Below are 18,431 nucleotides of genomic sequence, written 5' to 3'. Positions count from 1 at the left end.
TTGATTTTTTTTCAAAAAATATTATAAATTCTTGTTCGAAATTATTATAGCAATATTTTTCAAAATTTTCAAAATTATTTTCTATGAATCTGCTTCTTATGACCATTTTTCAGAAATTGTCGTTTGTTTTTTTGGCACATTTTTGCCATTTTTTTCTTTTTTGCAGTAGGGTCGTTTTTGTTCAAAACCCTAATTTTTGGCTCGATTTTTTTTTTTGGTTCTGATTACATTTTCTTGGTGGGGTTTTCAAGAGCTCAACTGGGTGGTTGTCCAATTTTTTTTTGGGTGCCTCAATTTTTGAGCCAGCAGATCTGAAAGCTAACAACATTCTTTTTGGGTTTTTCAAGTTCTCCTCTAGGTACCCCTTCAAATTTTCATCTGGCAAAACAACTGCCAAGATATGGGCACATCTCAAAAATCTTCATGAGACTTCTGACAAAAGCAGAGCTTTCTTCTTGAAGAGCTCTTTGTTTTCTATTATCATGGATGAGAAAACCTCGCTTTAGGCTCATTTGAATAGGATTCAAGAAATCTGTGATCAATTGCTTGCCATTTTTCAAAAGATGGAAGAAGAGGACATTGAAGTTATCACTCTCTGGAGTTTACCAAAGTCCTACGAGCATTTTATTGAGACTCTCAATATCACGTCTTCTGGTGTTGATCTGAAGTTCACCGATCTCTGCACACTTCTGCTTCAGCAAGATCGGTGGAAACAACAGTTTAGTAGCAGTTCTAGCTCCATCACCACCGAGAAAGCCTTTGTTACCAAATCCTTTTAGAAGGATAAAGGTAAGTCTCAACAGTCTTCTCAGCAGAAATCCTTTGCTCCAGATTCAGAAGGCTCTCGGAAGAACATTCAATGCAACTATTGCCACAAGTTTGATTGCATGAAGGTTGAATGTCGGAAACGCTTAGCTGCCCTATCTAAGCAATCTAGTTTTCAACTCATAGCGAATAGTGTGGAGCATACTGAGCAGACATAATCTGCCTTTTACGCTTTTTGACAACATTGTGCTCTGGATAGATTAACCATTAAGGGAGGGTATTACGTAATAGATAAGCTTCTATTATTAGTTAATGGTTATTTATTTGTAATCTATTGCAAATATTAGAATGTTTTTAATAGTAGTTATCTGTTAGCTTTCTTTAGCTTTCTTTTAGCTAGAATAGAATATTTCTATTCTTTATGATCGTTTCCTAAGGAAACATCGTTTTATTCTTTTGTATATATTGACCTCTCGGTCTCTGTTAATAACAATGAAGTATTTTACCAATTACTTCGTAATACCAATTCTTACCAATTCTATATAATAAAATGTGAAAAATAATATAATTTTAGGATTGGTCAGCCTCAAGGTTTAAGGCTAAATATCTAGAACCTTCTTGGGAGGTGGAAAATTGCCTGTATAAGGAAGGCCCTTGGGGTTGTCTAGGGCAGTTCTAGGTGGTTGTTCATGCTTTGTCTTATATAATATTGTAAGGAAAATGCTCATGTGGCTTTGCATATTGTATTTCTGAAATCTGTAATTCCATACTTTTGGAGATAATAAGAAGCCCATTTTTGTTCTTGCAAATTGCTTTTGTTTTCTCTATTTCTTCATGTGTTTGTGGTATCAAAGGGAGTACCTGGTGCAGGAGCACCCACATAAAATATTTTGGACGGGATTTCTACATGAAGAATTTATCCCGATGTCATTATGATAAGATCTTTTCTTGGGATTCGTATAGATCATTGTGGGGTCATTCTTCCCTATTCTATATTGATCTAGAGTATTCTGTAAGCTATTCTTCCTATTTTGTAATAATCTAGAATGTTCCGTAGATCGTCTTAGCAAGTATAAATAGAGTTTTAGGTTTAGGTTTAGGTTGAGGGCAAGTTTTTGGATATGTAGGAGAGCAAGTGTATATACTATTCATTTGATGAATTAATTAGAACAATTATTATCTATCTCTTTTTGGTGTTGGTTCCTTTTTGTTTTTGCTTCCGTTGAATTTATCTCTGCATCATTTTTGGTATCAGAGTTTGGGGAAAGCTCTTGAGGCAATTAGATTTTATGTTTGGATCAGAGCCAAAAGTTGAAACATCAAACATGGTCACCAATTCTGAACTGGCAAAGAAGATGCAAGAACATGAGAAGATCAATAAGTGGTTATTAGATGAATTTGAGAAGATGAAGGGCCGGATGGAAAAGAGAGCAAAGGTTTCCTCAGAGCAAGAGGTAGAAGGGGAAGAAGAGGATACCCTTGAGCAGGAGGTGGTTAACTTACCTGCAGACCGGAGATACTTCATAGAAGCCCTTGAAAGAGTTTGCAAGAAGGATGCCAAAGTTGACCTACCCATCTTCTTCAGAAAGATGGATGCTGATGCTGTTGTGGATTGGATAGAAGTCTTAAACAACCATTTTGATTGTGAAAATATAGCAGAAAAGGACAAGGTAAAGATTGCCAGCTCAAAGTTGAAGGGACCAACCCTCACTTGGTGGAATTTCACTCAAGGAGAAAGAGTCAAAGAAGGTAAGAACATGATAATTTCATGGGAAAGGATGTGTGCCAAGGTGAGAGAAACATACTTACCTAAGGATTATGAAATTCAACTTCATCGAAAGAGACAAAGTTTAAGACAAAAGGAGCTAGATGTCACTACCTATACTGAAGAATTCCAAAAATTAACCCTGAGGGCAAAGCAGAGTGAATGTGAAAGTGTAAAAGTTGCTAGATACCTCAATGGATTGAGGTTGAACATTCAAGAAGAACTTAATTTATTGTGTCCTGATACAGTACAAAAGTGTTATCAACTAGCATTGAAGGTGGAAGCCAAATTGAAAAGAAGGCAAGAACGAAATAGCAAAGGAAGAGGAAGAAATCAAAGGGGAAGAGGAAATTTCCAAGGAAGAGGACAATACCATGAAGATCATAAAGAGATAAAACAAGAAACCAGTCAAAGCAAAGGAAATTTCAGAGGTAACTTCAGAGGTAGAAGAGGCAATTCAAGAGGTGGATTTGGTGGTAGAAGGGCAAGTCCAATTATTTGTTTCAATTGCAATAAGGAGGGACATTATGCATCTAGGTGTCCGGATAGAGCAAGTTCAAGTTCACAAGGTGAAAGAAGAACACATTTGGTACAAGATGATGAATACCAAGAGAAGGAGATGGCTGACTCAGATAGTGTACTTGAAAGAGGAGAAAGTTTAATGATGAAAAGAACACTTTTAAAAGTGCCTACTACCATGGAACCACCACAAAGGAAAGCTATCTTCAGGACTGCTTGCAAATCCAGAGGTAAGGTATGTAAAGTCATTATTGACTTAGGATCTATTGAGAATTTAGTTTCTCTTGAGATGGTTCAGAAGTTAAAACTTAGGAGGATACCTCATCCTTTTCCTTATAAGGTTTCATGGCTAACAAAGGGTCAACAAACTCTTGTAAATGAGCAAACATGGGTTGATTTTCAGATTGGAAAGTATAAGGACAAAATTTTGTGTGATATAGTTGACATGGATGCATGCCACCTATTATTTGGTAGGGCCTGACAGTATGATTTGCATGCACAACATAATGGAAAACTCAATATATACACTATCAAGAAGGATTGAAAGGTGATTAGATTGATTCCATTTGCTGATCATGAAGAAGTGGAAGAAAACAAAGAGAGGGAAGCCAAAATTATGATGGTTGATAAAAAGGAATTCTTACGGGAGATGAAGGATGAACCTAAACCTTGTTTTCTTTTGCTGCCTAACCCACAACCACAAGAACCTATTGGAAATGATGGAAAGGAGGCTGAAACAAAGAAGACAATTCCTAATGAAGTAAAAGAGCTTTTGGATAAGTTTGAAGCTTTGATTTCAGAAGGTATGCTGAAGTCTTTACCACCTATACGAGACATTAGTCATTGTATTGATTTCATTCCTGGAGCTACTTTACCCAATAAGGTTGCATACAAGATGACACCTCAACAAAATGAGGAGATTGCTAGACAAGTAAAGGAGTTACTCGATTCTAGAGCCATTAATAAGAAGGAAGGAACCTAGAGGTTGTGCGTTGATTCTAGAGCCATTAATAAGATTGCAATCAGATATAGGTTTCCAATGCCAAGAATTGAAGATTTCCTTGATTGTTTGGGAGGTGCAAAGTATTTCTCCAAGATTGACTTAAAAAGTGGGTACCATCAAATAAGGATAAGAGCTGGAGATGAGTGGAAGACAGCATTCAAAACTGATGAAGGATTATATGAATGGAAGGTAATGCCATTTGGACTCTCTAATGCTCCTAGTACCTTCATGAGACTTATGAATGAAATACTCAAAGACTTCAATGGTAAGTTCATCATAGTATATTTAGATGACATATTAATTTTCAGCAAGACAAAGGAAGAACACTTAGAGCACATTGACATGGTTTTGAGAAGACTTCATGAGGAAAAATTGGTAATAAATTTGGAAAAGTGTTTGTTCATGCAAGAGGAGCTGACATATCTTGGTTTTGTGATCTCCCAAGGTAGCTTGAAGATGGATAAAAATAAGGTAAGTGCTATACTCTCCTGACCATTCCCAAGAATAGTTGGAGATGTTAGAAGCTTTCATGGTCTTGCTACATTTTATAGGAAATTCATAAGAAATTTCGCTCCTATGTTAGAAACTATTAAAGGAGGAAGGAAGTGTAAGTTTGCATGGAGTCAATTAGCAAATGAAGCTTTTGAATTGCTTAAGAAAAAGGTTAGTGAGCAGCCAATTCTTTCTTTACTTGATTTTAACAAAGTTTTTCAAGTAGAATGTGATGCTAGCAAGGTTGCTATAGGGGCAATTCTTAGTCAAGAAGGAAAATCAGTGGCTTTCTCAAGTGAAAAACTCAATGAAGCCAAGCAAAGCCAAGCAAAAATACTCTTCATATGACCTAGAATTGTATGCATTGGTTCAAGCTCTCAAAAGGTGGAGACACTACTTGTTGCCAAAGGAGTTTGTTGTGTATACCCCAAAACAAATTAAGTCATAGGCACATGAAATGGGTGGAGTATTTACAGGCCTATACCTTCACCATCAAGCATAAGAAGGGCATATTAAACAAAGTTGCTGATGCTCTTAGTGGAAGGAATTTGACTGTCACCCAGATACAGCTGCAAAGTGTGGGAATTGAAGCACTCAAGGACATGTATGTAGCAGATCCAGATTTTGGTGTCGTCTACAAGGTATGTATGGAGTTTGGTGAAAGATACCATGCTGATTTTCCTGATTTTTTGATACAAGACAGACTTCTTTTGAAAGGAGGACAACTTTGTGTACCCAGGTGCTCTATGAGGAAAAACATTATCAAAGAGAAGCATAGTGGAACAATGGGTGAACATTTTGGTTTGGATAAAACCTTAGAATTGGTTAGAAGGTACTACTATTGGCCTAAACTTCCGACTGATGTTAGAAATGTTGTGGAAACATGTATGATTTGTCAAAGGGGCCAAAGGAAGGACTACAAATATAGGGCTTTATCAACCTTTGCCAATACCATCTGGACCTTGGGAAAGCATAATGATGGATTTTGTAATGGGGCTGCCATGGACACAAAAGGGGCATGATAGTGTATTTATTGTAGTAGATAGGTTCAGCAAAATGGCTCACTTCTTACCGTCTAAGTGGACCTATGATACCTCTCATATAGCAGATCTCTTTTTCAAAGAAGTCATAAGGATTCACGGGCTACCTCTCAACATAGTTTCAGACAGGGATGTGAAGTTTGTAGGACACTTTTGGAGAACTTTATGGAGGAAACTTGGAACCAATTTATCATTCGCATCAGCCTACCATCCTCAAACTGATGGCCAAACGGAGGTAGTTAATAGAACTTTGGGCAATTTGTTAAGAACACTCACAAGACAAAATGCAGCAAAATGGGATGTAATCCTACCCCAAGCTGAATTTGCATATAATGACTCCATCAATAGAAGTACAGGAAAGTCACCATTTCAAGTGGTGTATAGAATTCATCCTAGAGGGATTTTTGAGTAAGAGATATGAGTTCACAACAACAAGTTAGTGCCCAAGGAGAAGAATTTGTTACAGCCATAAAAGAAATCCATGATGAAGTCAAAGCACAACTCCAACAAACCTCTAACAAGTATAAGAAGCATGTAGATCAGAAACGAAGAAACTTAGAATTTGAAGTGGGAGATTTAGTATGGGAAAATCTCAAGAAAGAGAGGCTACCAAAAGGTAAATGTACTAAGCTTATGTTGAGAAAGCTTGGTCCTTGTCAAATATTGAAGAAGTTTGGAACCAATGCTTATGAGATTCGATTGCCACCTGAGATTGGCATTTCTCCAATCTTCAACATAGCAGACCTCACACCATTCAAAGCACCCACTGAAGAAATTGATACAAGACAGATTGCTGATACAAAAGACATTCAACGTCTACCATTTAAGCAAACACCACAGCTAGAAAGGATACTTGACACCAAAGTCACAAAGTAGACAAGAGGAAAGGAGTCCAAGCAGTATTTGGTAAAACTCAGAGGTTATTCGGATGTAGATGCTGTGTGGATGACCGAACAACATATCAAGAAGCAAGGTACCACTCTATAAGCGCTCATCTCAAGTGGGCTTGAAATTAAATTTCCTGGGGAGTATGGTGCAGGAGCACCCTCATAAAATATTTTAGATGAGATTTCTACATGAAGAATTTATCCCAATTTTGTCATTACGATAAGATCTTTTCTTGGGATTCTTACAGATCATTGTGGGGTCATTCTTCCCCATTCTATATTTTGATCTAGAGTATTCTATAAGTTGTTCTTCCTATTTTGTAATAATCTAGAATGTTCTGTAGACCATCTTAGCAAGTATAAATAGAGTTTAGGTTTAGGTTTAGGTTGAGGCAAGTTTTTGGATATGAAATTATGGGAAGAAGAAATCTGTAGGAGAGCAAGTGTATATATTGTTCATTTGATGAATTAATTAGAAGAACAATTATTATCTATCTCTTTTTGGTGTTGGTTCTTTTTTGTTTTTGCTTCCGTTGAATTTATCTCTACATTAGTACCCTTCATTAAGAAGCTTTGAAATGGGAGATCATTTGGGAGAATAATATATTCGAAGACAACAATAATAGTTTGAACATTAATATGTTACATCCCAAAGTTTTGACTTGATTAAAATAAGTTATAGCCGTTGAGGTGATTAGTTAAAACCATCATTTTCTTGATCATGTGAAAAGGGAAGTTATAGTTAACCATTTATTTCATATAGAAATGGTTGTTATAATGGAGTCAGTTAATAATTATTATGTTTACTTGCATAATTGAAAATGATAGTTAGACGTTGCTTTATTTTATTTACGTGTTAATTGATAATGGTAGTTAACCATTGTTATAGTTATTTGTGGTATATTCTAATATTGATTTAAATGGAAGAAGTTATTATTGTGGAAATGTTGCTCGGGTGGTTGCAGGAGTAGACAAAGGGGAGAAAGCATTGGTAAACAGGATTCGAGGAATGTGGCACTATTCTAGTCCATTTGTCCGATTGCTAGGTATGACCTCTAACTACCTTGGTAAGGATTTAGCAACTTTACAATAGGGTACATACATTGTGTACACATGAGCTACTTGGACAAACATATAAAAAACACACACATATATATAGTCATAGTCAACCTTATATTCAAAGCCATTACCTTCATTGTTTTATGATGTCATCTCCATTTTCTTTATTATCACCTATATATATATATATATGATACCACACAAGGATATTAAGGCAATATCTATACTTCATACTTATTAATATATGTATATACATGTACATGTGCATACATCAAAGAGGATATGTTGTTATTATAAATTATGCATGTATATAGTTATACATATGTTAATGAGTGCGACTTTAGATATGATGATAGCATGATGGGATCATTTAGAAATTATATATATACACACACACACACACAGATGTATATAGATGTTTCCCAAAGGGGCTTCTTTTAAATAAATCAACTTGTATTTTCCCCTTGAGAGGTGACCATAGACGCTTGGCGCCATCTTTTAAAAAATTGGTGACTTTGTAACTGATGGTCTTGTTTTCAAACTGCCAACTTGACCCGTGGCTTGCTTGAGCCTAAGAAAGATTTAAACATGTCATGTCTGGCTAGAGACGACATTCTTTTCTCATTCTCTCCTCCTATTATTCCTTTGCATCGAGCATAATCCATCTTAATTTCAAGAATGGGTTTTCCCTCAGCGTATTATTGCATTACATTTACAGTCACGTTAGCTTGAGCCGTATGGTGGAGACATCACTGAATCTCACAAAGGGCTCTTGTACAAGTTCTGTTAGTGTTATACCCCATTCTTTATAACTCTAATTCAATGCAACAATTCTTAGGTGGATTTTCTATGCATCTGACATTTATAGTTTATGCATCAACTGTATGATCAAAGTCAATATGCTCGGCTTATGTTCTGTTGACCTTTTTTATTTAGAACATTGAAAATATGAATGGGACTGATATGCTGGTTGAGAATTCATCACTAAGAACAAGTTCTTCCTTTAAGTGTATACGTCTATGATCTTGTCTTGCTTTACCATGTGTGCACTGAAATGTAGGAACAACATGTTGCCTAATTTGAATCACATCTTTATATTAGTTTGTTAACTGCGGTGTACCACCAACGGATAGGAATCCATGAATACTCAAGATGATCCATACCAAGGTCTCACCTTGGCTGGAAATGACCAATGCAAGGGTGTGAAGACGAAAAGAAATTCCTACAAGGGAAAGAACGGAAATAAGAACCTCTTTATATGAAACTATGATAAATTTTTAATTAATTTCTATAGAATATCCAAGTAAGCTCATGTTTGTCCAATATATATATATATCCTGTTGTCAAGTTGAGTGGTGGTGATCAGGTAATAAAAGCCCATCTAAATCCTTGGCCAAGGTTGTTTAGAGCCATGTTTGCCTTTCATTTGATCACATGATGTCGGTGGTGCTAGTTAATCAGGCATGTCCGCCTATTATTAAGCGGACATTCTAAACACTGGTATGCTCGAATGGCTGGACTATGGTGCCCCGAGCCTAACCTTGGGGTATGGAGGGCCTTTCTTGTTAAAAAATTGTGTGGGGATTTATAAGGTCTGTGGTTGGGAGGTTAAGCCTATGTCAATGCTTCTCCTCTTACCAGACAGTCAAGGCTTGCACAACATCTGCAGATACCTCAGCTAGTTTTTGTATGTTTCTTCTAGACTTTATTTTGCAAGTTTATTTCTTGTAGTTATTAGTTAAATCATGGAATGTATGGAAATGATTTCGTTTCTCTTGAACTATTATGGTTATTAGTTAGTTATTTTTGTTATGATAAATTTATGTTGCACATTCACATGAAATGGATATTAAGGTGTAAAAGATGTTCGCTTCGGTAATATGGTTTACTTTTGTGATATTGCTATCAGGATTTAACTATGTGATTTTTGAGTCAAACTCATTGACCCATGTTCCATGGTTTACTTTTGTTAACTATGTTACAATCTTTCAGTTATTTCGATCTAGTTATTTTCAGAATTTAGTATCTATTTTTCAGTCTAGAAAATTGGTATTTTACATAATAACTCAGATCAATGATTCCTTAGTATGAGTTTCACATGATATATATTGCATAATAAGTACTTCGATGACTGTTCACTATTTGAATTCTGCATTCATTTCAGAGATATAATATTAATATCTGACTGATTATATGTAGAAATACATTCGGACTTATATATACATTTGCATACCAATTGTCTAATATGATTTCATTTATGCCTCATGAATGTTGAAATAAAGATTATATGTATGAAATATCATGTATGTTTTCTGTGTGCTGCAACCAGCAATGGTAGGGGAAACGAGGGGATCATGGGTGGGAAAATGGTGATGAGGTCACATTCTAAGCACCCCACCTTATTTTATGGACTAGACATTCGCATGGGACCAAAAAGGGACAAAGGAACTACCTTTGCGCTTAGGAATGAGGGAATTTTTGGGCACCCTGTTGTGAATGTTCTTCATAACCCCTATCAGGATAATTGGGCATTCGATCATTTGAAGCAAGATAGGAGTGGCAAGATGGAGGAAAATGGTAATAGGACACCACACTGGATATGCCACCTCATATGTATGGCGTGAGCCACGAGGCTAAGAGGGATGGTATATCTATTCTTGGGTCTAGGGTAGGGGGTCTCTAGGGCACTTCATCAAGTCATCCTACATTATAACTTCTATGGTTGAGCCATCTGAAAATTAATTCTAGCAATCTATTGATTTGATCTGGATTTCTTATACATATTTATTTTTATTTAAAGAACTGAACTATGAATTATGATTAGAAATAGTTGCTAACTATGTTGTAGGGCCTCGATCAAATTGAAAGGTATCTCTGAATCCCACTTGTTTCGATAAAAAATTGTAATCTAAGGGAAATTTGGTTAGAAATAATTTGAGGACATTACTTTGTGAGCTTTTATTTCAATTACATTTCAGTTGAATTTCATAGTTAATTAAAAAACTAGGGTTTGACATAGGAAAACCCCCATCAACCCAAACATTTTCTCTTCTTTGTATGTGTAGCTGATAGGATCGAGAAGCATGAATTTGGAATCAGACTAAGCAGACAAAGACCTACATATTGAGATCTTGTACATCTCAAAAAGACGTGTCAAGGGGGCTCCAAGAACCAATGACCTGAACATTTTTCACAAAACTCTGTGGGGAAGATTTTAATTAGCATTCTGATATCTTTAACCCAATTTTCATCTAGATCTGATAATTCTAGGTCAAGGGTGCCCTAAGTACCAATGACCTACTTTTAGCCTAGATTTCAGACATAGTTTCTTTGACTTCTCTTTCTAGATCTATAATCCTAGTCTGCATATCTATTTTGTAATATTTGTGAATGTTAAAATCCCTCAATTTCTCATCTTTAGCCCTAGATCTAGCAACTGACTCACACCACTTGCATAGTCCATTTCAACTCAAATGATGAGTGCTGGATTCATCTTGCGCTTGATCTTTTGAGCTAACTGGTTACACTCTCGTTAATGTAATAAAGGGAAATAAGTTTAGGTTCTTGTTTGGATACAACTTTTAACCCATTTTCCTACATTATAAAAAGGTCCAAATCTTTGGCGACTTTGTTGGGGAGCATATTCTTACCACCTCTATTTTTCCTCCATTAACCTCTTTTTGCAGGTTTTTGAGAAGAGGACATTCCAACCAATACATTTGAGCATCACACTTTTATCCTTGCGTATTAAGTATTATATATTCTTCTATTGTGGTTTATACTTTGGAGTTTATCCTTATCTAGGTGTTCCTTTTTTCCCCTGTTGCATGGAGTAGTTTTTCTTACTTTGTAGTTTGGAAAGGATTATTGTTAGGCTGAACAAGCTGCATCAGTTGGCATGTCAATCAGTAGGCATATTGTTCAATACTATTTAATAGAATGTGGTGTACGTTGTGAACACTCTATGGTTGAACCAATCACATTTTCAATATTGGATTTCCTGGAGTGTTTTGGCACTTCCAGATTTCTCTATGGTTGATTTTATTTGAAGGCTTTGGCATTCTATCTCTCAATACTTTGGTTTTCTCTGAGTATTTTGGCATGTCCTCTCTATCTTTTCCCAGTGTATTCCTTTAATGCTTGGATTTTTGTTTGTCTTGTTGCATTGCTTGAAAACTCAAAACTAGTTTTCAGAGATCCTTTCCTTTCTTTATAAGTGTGAATATAGTGCAATGGATATTCTCTTCGTTAACAATGAACTTAAAGGGAAATCTTGTTTCATCATAGTTTCTTTCTCACCAGCGTGAATTACATTGATAGGCTTTTTTAGCACACCCATTGAATCGGGGAGAAGCTCACCAACCTCATGCATATTCTCCTGCTTCAAAGTCTCTATAACTTCAAATGCAAAGCCAAGAGGTACCACTTCACATGTTCTTTGGGAGCTTCCCCTATAGCATAGAGGTGTGAGTAATATTGACAAAAGCCTTGAGATATTAGCTTAAAAGTTTGAAAGCCTTGCCAATCAGTCCTCCTAGGTGTGTGTTTCTAAGACATAACAGAGGATGTAGGTAAAAGTTGCAGAATTAGGTTATGTCCTAGTGGAATTCAAGTCTTGATATTTTCCTTTTCACCACTTGCATATTTGTTTTGGCCTTTTCTAATCAATGTTGTTTTAAGAGGAATATATTTCCACACCGGATCATTTGTTGGAAGCTCAAAATAAAATTTAGTTTTGTTTTTGGAAGGAATTATCTTCTTTTGGGTATTCTTGTTGAGATAAGTGTTTCGATTATTCTTGATTTTGTTGCTTGTTTGATCCAATAGTTGTCATACAATCAATGGCTATTTACATAACACACAACATAACTATAAATATTGTGGTTCTATGTATTGGTTATGTCATTAACCTATAGACCCATAAATCAATTTTATTGGTTAATGAGACCAATGTATGCTACGGCAAATGAGTTTTTATGTGCTCACTTGATTTTTTTGGTAATTATTTTTTTATTATGAGTAAAAAGATCCCATATCTGTTCATTGTACATCATAGTCATTTGGTCTCCACCTTAATGCCTAAACAACTTTCTTCCTTTTTGAGAAATTTGAAAAAAAACCATTGATTGAATGGATGTATTGTTTCATTTGGCTGTTGACAATTACTTTTACCCGTGAATTAGGGGAGGTAATGCTTTAAGCACTTTTTATTCATTATCTTTATGCATAATGATCTCATGCACCATTTGAATTATCTTTGTGCTTACCGTCTCAAGTTTGTAATTTGAAAGCTTGCATGGTTTAACACTAGTCCAAAGGCATATTCTTCTAAACTAGTAATTTTGTGATTTTGCAAGATGTGTGGCAAAGACTTGATTATAGACCTTTTTCTTTTTTGGATGCTTTTTCTTTTTTCATTATTTTGTTGTATTGAAGATTGGGACTAATTTCACCTTCACATTTTGATTTGAGCTAACTAATTTACAAATGTTTCTAATCTTGATGTGATACTTGCATATGATCTCCTCTTGCCCTTTAGGGCGATCTCAAGAATAAAAAATAAGTTTCCGCTTCTTTTTCTTTCTAGGATGCTTGTCAAGAGATTTCATCCCTATAGAGGATGATCTCGTCCACATCAATTAATGGAGTATATTAAGGGGGGAAAATGAGAGTTGTACCCCAAAAGTAGCCATCATTGCCTCTAGCATAGCCTTTTTGCCACCTCCTTTGTGGGGAGTAGAGGAAGAGATGAAGTGAAGGGAGTTAGAACTCTTCCATGTGCTTGTAGATGGGCTTCAGTTTGTGGATTTATGCTTCGCATACCCTTGTTGTATATAAAAGATATCCCTGGAGAGAGCCTTGTTTAATTTGCATAAGACCATCAACCATGTTCTCTGTGGTGCATTGGATTCTAGTTAACTAGACGTAGAATTTTGGGCAAGTTGAGACCTTAAGGGTTGAAAGGAGTTATCATAATCAATTCTCTTTTTGATTTTATTCCATTTGAAAATTTGTTTAATGGAAAACAATTAAATCAATTTAGTATGATAATTCAAACAAATCGTTAATTCTGTGACTTAATGGGAAGAAAAGACAACCCTATGTAGCACATTTAAGTAGTACAGTCTTACAGTTTAAGTGCCCATGTAGAAATTCCAAGGTATAAAATTGTAGGTTTATTTGTAAGGTGCTTTTTAATGTAGGGTTTTGGATTTCAACATAAACTGGAAGTAATGTGTGCAAAATCTTCAATGTTTTTCATACTCGAGCAAGTTTCTGATGAATTTTGATGGAAAAACAGAGTTTGACAAAAAAATTCTGAAAAATTATGACAAGATTTTATTATCGGCATCAAGTTTGTGGGCAAGTAACTTGCTGTTAGTTTTGAGATGCAAGTTCTCTTTGAATGTTTTCATCTATGATCTGTTGTACTTATTCATTGTCATTCCGAATCCATCTATCCTTAATCCATGATCCATTTTCCCTTAGACCATCATCCTTAGTCTACATCCACGATTCTTTCAAACCTTGGTCCATTATATCTAGTCCATACACGTTGGTTTCCAAACCCATTGTCCATAGTCCTTATCCATTATTCTTCCAAGTCCATCATCCATTAGGTCATTTTCACAAAGTCCATACTTCATTTTACCTCAGTTCATCATCCTCAATCTACATGCACAATTATAGTCTAAACCTTAGTTCCAAAGCCTTCTTACCTTACTGTAACCTTACGCTAAAACATAGACCATTATCCATAGACCATACTTCTTATTCCATCTCACCTTCATAACCCATGCTCCATATCCACTATCCTTCACTACCTTAGTCCATGTCCATTTTGTCTTCATCAATCATCTTTCCAAAATGTTAAATCCATAATTCATAACCTTTAACCATTTTCCTTTGACCTTAACTCTTATGCACCACTCTCACATCAATTCAAACCTCTAAACTTTTGTTTCTCATCACTTCATCCGCATCAAACATAATTTCAAGCCAAAGGACTGTTAATCCTAATCTCCCATCTAAATTAATTAGTTTGTTTGCCAGTCCATTCAACTAAAACCCAATCCTACACAACTTTTGTCCATCCCCCATACCACAAAATCTTAATCCAACCCATCAAAATCTAGTCCATCCAAGTCTAGAATTGTCACAAGAAGGACTACCAATAACTATAGTATAGTAGCAAGGGGGGGGTTTCACAATCTTCCAACTTGTAGACATGCCTTTGCTGCTTGGATATGTGACTATTTATAAACTTTGAAAATTTCTAATGACAACAGAGCTCCTAGGCCCAAGATTTTTCTTACTTGTCATTAGATGCTGTACGAGACTTATTCATATTGGATTTTGAATTCTGGCATTTATACAGTTTGGATACATCTGCAGTTTGAAAGATCCCTAATAGATCTCTTCTGTTGATCTGCTGTAATTTTATATTTTTAAATTTGTTTTGTCTGTTTATTATAATTTTCTTGCAGAGCTAGACAAAAGTTGCAGAAGGGTTTGATTGTTTTATATTTTTGATGATTTTTCAATAAGTAATAACAGAAGTACAATAACATGAACTAGTTCTGAGAATATATTCCAAATACATTTAAAGCAAAGTCGCTTCAAGCAGATTTTTTTGAATATATGCCTAATATGTAACCAGATGAAGATTTACAATAATATCCAGATGATTACAACCAAGAATAAAGCCAACCTGAAGGCGTGAAGGTGAAATATGAGCCCAGAAGGAAGCTACGACCAGAATCCAGCTCTCAAATGCTGTACGTGGAAGAGTAGATGGCTGCCAAGGGCAGCCGTACAACCGCAAAGTGCCCACACATGGGTAAAATACTCAAACCCCAGCTAAAACTCTCACGCAGTACTACGTTCCCTAGAAGAAACAATGCACAATCTCGAAGATGCTTCTGACTGCAAGAATCCAGAACATTGGTTTGGGGGCTACGTCCCAAATAGGCAAAGCAAGTGGGTTTGGCGTCCCAAATGCTGAAAGCTCAATCAGAGCCCAAAATACAAATTCAAGATGTAATATGTCAATAATGCCTTCGAACTTTGTCTTTACCTCCTTATAACCCACCAAACTTAGCTCAAACCCTAAAAGTGTCCCCATGTGGCGTTGGGTTATAAAATAATATATTTCTCATTTTTAAAGTGGTCAAGTATCCAGAAAATGACCTTTTTCCCCATAGAAAGAAATCCGTTCACCGAAATGCTCTGAGTGAATAGAGAAATATTTAGAAAAGTTCAAGACCTTTCCAACGAGCTATTACACCAAGGGATATTCACCTAGATGAGGCCACAAAACCCCCTTATTACTCCAAAATGGCTATAACTTAGTCTTATTTAAATTATTAAAATGCTAACTTAGGAGAATATTAAAATATATTAAAATATTTCCCAAATAGTGAATTGATAGCCAAAACACCTCTACAAGGTGAAATTGAACTTGTCACCTCCTGAGATTGATGCTAGATAATTTGAAATAATTGATAGTCTCATCCCTCAAAATTAGGGATACTCCTAAAAAATAGGAACGTCTCCGAATCTCTTGAAACTGAAACCATAGAATGATCTCATAGAGACTCAAGACTATAACCCATCTCCACCTCCTAAAATGTAGGAAACTCCTCCTACAATTAAGGAACTGCTCTCAACTGCCCTCCTACTGTCTGAAACTCCAGATCCGAACACTGTATACCCTGACTGAGTTTCTAAATACCACTGCCAGCCTACGAGACTCCCCAATAGGCTAACTCTATCGTCTCTGATGTCCACTCTGGAAAGGAGACATGACACAGTTGTGGTATGGTCTGGATACTTCTACAATTGCAGTGCAATATCTGTTTTTTCCAGCTTTGCAACACTGGCCAAGGCCTGTCCCTCCATCTGAGATGGCTCTTCTGTTCTAGTTTTCTCGTTTCAATACATTTTCCAGATCCATTTGGATCTATTTCCAGTGCTTCATGCTCTATTTTGCCAAGTTATATTGAATTAGTAATATTCAAGGCTTACACGAGTTATTGCTTTAAGCACAGGCCATTGAATTTCTCTACTTGATGAAAGGTGGAAGGGTGATGTATCAGTCCCTTGTACCAATGTCATGCAACACCATGAGGCACTGCAAATTTGAAGTAAGAACACACAATATAGTTGCACTTTGTTTAACATGTGGCTGTTGTGTTCTCTGACGATACATTTAAAAATTAACTTTGTCCAAATCACGGTCTCACAAATTCAGAAAATTGGGAGTTAAAAATAATATGAAAAAGAAGCAATGTCAGTTTCCAGAATGTGGTAACATGGGAAGGCATCCAATGATGTCTTTTTGATTCTCAGGGAACTTGAGGGGGATATAATTACTAAAACTAAAAAATACCTTTCTTATTATTATTGTTGACTAATCAGAAATATACATAAATTCTAGATAGGAAAATGAGTCCAGGAATCTTAGTTTTATAAAACACTTGCATGCAATTAGAAATGTCAAATAGATTGAATTCTTGATTGTTCTTCCACCTGGATCTCATCATTGGGTATTAGTTATTTAAAGTGGAACAAAAATCAAAATATAAGTTGTTTGATCACATTTGAAAGTTGAAACAATAGATTGAATTTAGTCAGAAGACCAAAATTGTATGTCATATATGTTCAATAGAAAAACCAAAAATCTTAAAATATTAATTCTGAAGATTTATATTCTTCTGTTTGCTTTAGCTGAGATTGACAGGGAAAAATCTTAACCTGTCATTCCACTTTATCCTTCATGTTAGATGATAAAAATTTATAGTTTGTAAATATCTATGATTCTGCATTCTAGTGGTAAACAAGAGGCTTAAAATATCTATCGAAGGTGTGTAAAGGATGGGAGCATTGCATGTTAACATTTTGCTAAGGTTGAAGCTAGGAAACTGTATTTGGTAGCCATTTTCATAAGAGAAGTGTTTTATATTGGCATCTACCTTTTCTTTGAAATGTTACTGAAACTACTGTATCATTATTACTGAAGACTCTTTGCTCAAACATTGTTCTTTTCACCTTCACAAGTTACTGGAATATCAGAAATCTTTATACATTTTAAGTGCCGAGTCAAAACCTTAAACTGCAATGACGAGTGGAGGGTAACCAAAGTCATAATCCAATTTCATTTAAAATTAACATGACTTGTCATAATAATCTGTACCCTTCTTTTATGTGCAACATCATCATTCTAAAACATTATCCCTTTCTCACAGCTTTGTTAAGTATAGGACTTCCGGATAGAATATACTCCCACATATGTCCATGTGTGTTTTCAAACTTATTTTTCTTGAATATAGGATAATTATTTTGCTTTCAAGCTGTAATGTAAAGACAAAGAGTTAAAGTTGATTTCTTTTGTTTTGTAAATGTAGACCATACCTCCGCTAGAGACTGTAAAGAAGAAAGAAGACAATGCTGAGATGCTGGAAAAATCAAAGCCCGGAGAGACCTGATTTAGTTTGAAATTGCTGGATTTTGCATGTAAAATATATCCCCATCTTGTTAACAAAAGATCTTGCCTATGTTTGTTTTCATTCATACAGAAATCATTAGGTACAAAGTATACTAGTTAAAAATCAATGGACTGGTAATTACATTTATTTTTGTATTATTTCGCTAGCATTAGATAAGAGTTCTAATCGCAAATTAAGATTTTATTTTAGTACTAGTTGTTTAAGTTTTAATGGTTTAATAAGGTTGTCTATATCAACTTTTTTAGTGCCCAACTTTATGAAGGCAATGCATTTGACTTGTGCAAGTTAGGATTTCAAAACACACAATTAAGTAGTCTAAATTTGGGTTTTCTACATTGGAATCACCTACTTAATTAAAAAGCTCAAAAGTCCAATTGTAGTACATTAGAGAGC

General features: G+C 35.5%; 1 protein-coding gene across 1 annotated transcript in view; it reads left to right on the top strand.

The window, feature by feature from the left end:
* LOC149537149 (uncharacterized) overlaps window positions 1-18,226 on the top strand; it is a 43,193-nt gene extending 24,967 nt beyond the window's left edge. The window contains exon 3 of the mRNA XM_089804913.1: window positions 17,937-18,226. Within this exon, the coding sequence (XP_089661039.1) occupies window positions 17,937-18,017 (81 nt within the window). The 3' untranslated portion in view covers window positions 18,018-18,226. The remainder of the gene's footprint in view (window positions 1-17,936) is intronic.
* Window positions 18,227-18,431: the final 205 nt, after the last annotated feature.

Source organism: Cupressus sempervirens, chromosome 10, assembly GCF_028749045.1.
Source record: "Cupressus sempervirens isolate cs-2001-9-10 chromosome 10, ASM2874904v1, whole genome shotgun sequence".
Lineage (NCBI taxonomy): Eukaryota > Viridiplantae > Streptophyta > Pinopsida > Cupressales > Cupressaceae > Cupressus > Cupressus sempervirens.
This window is presented reverse-complemented; position numbering and strand designations above follow the sequence as displayed.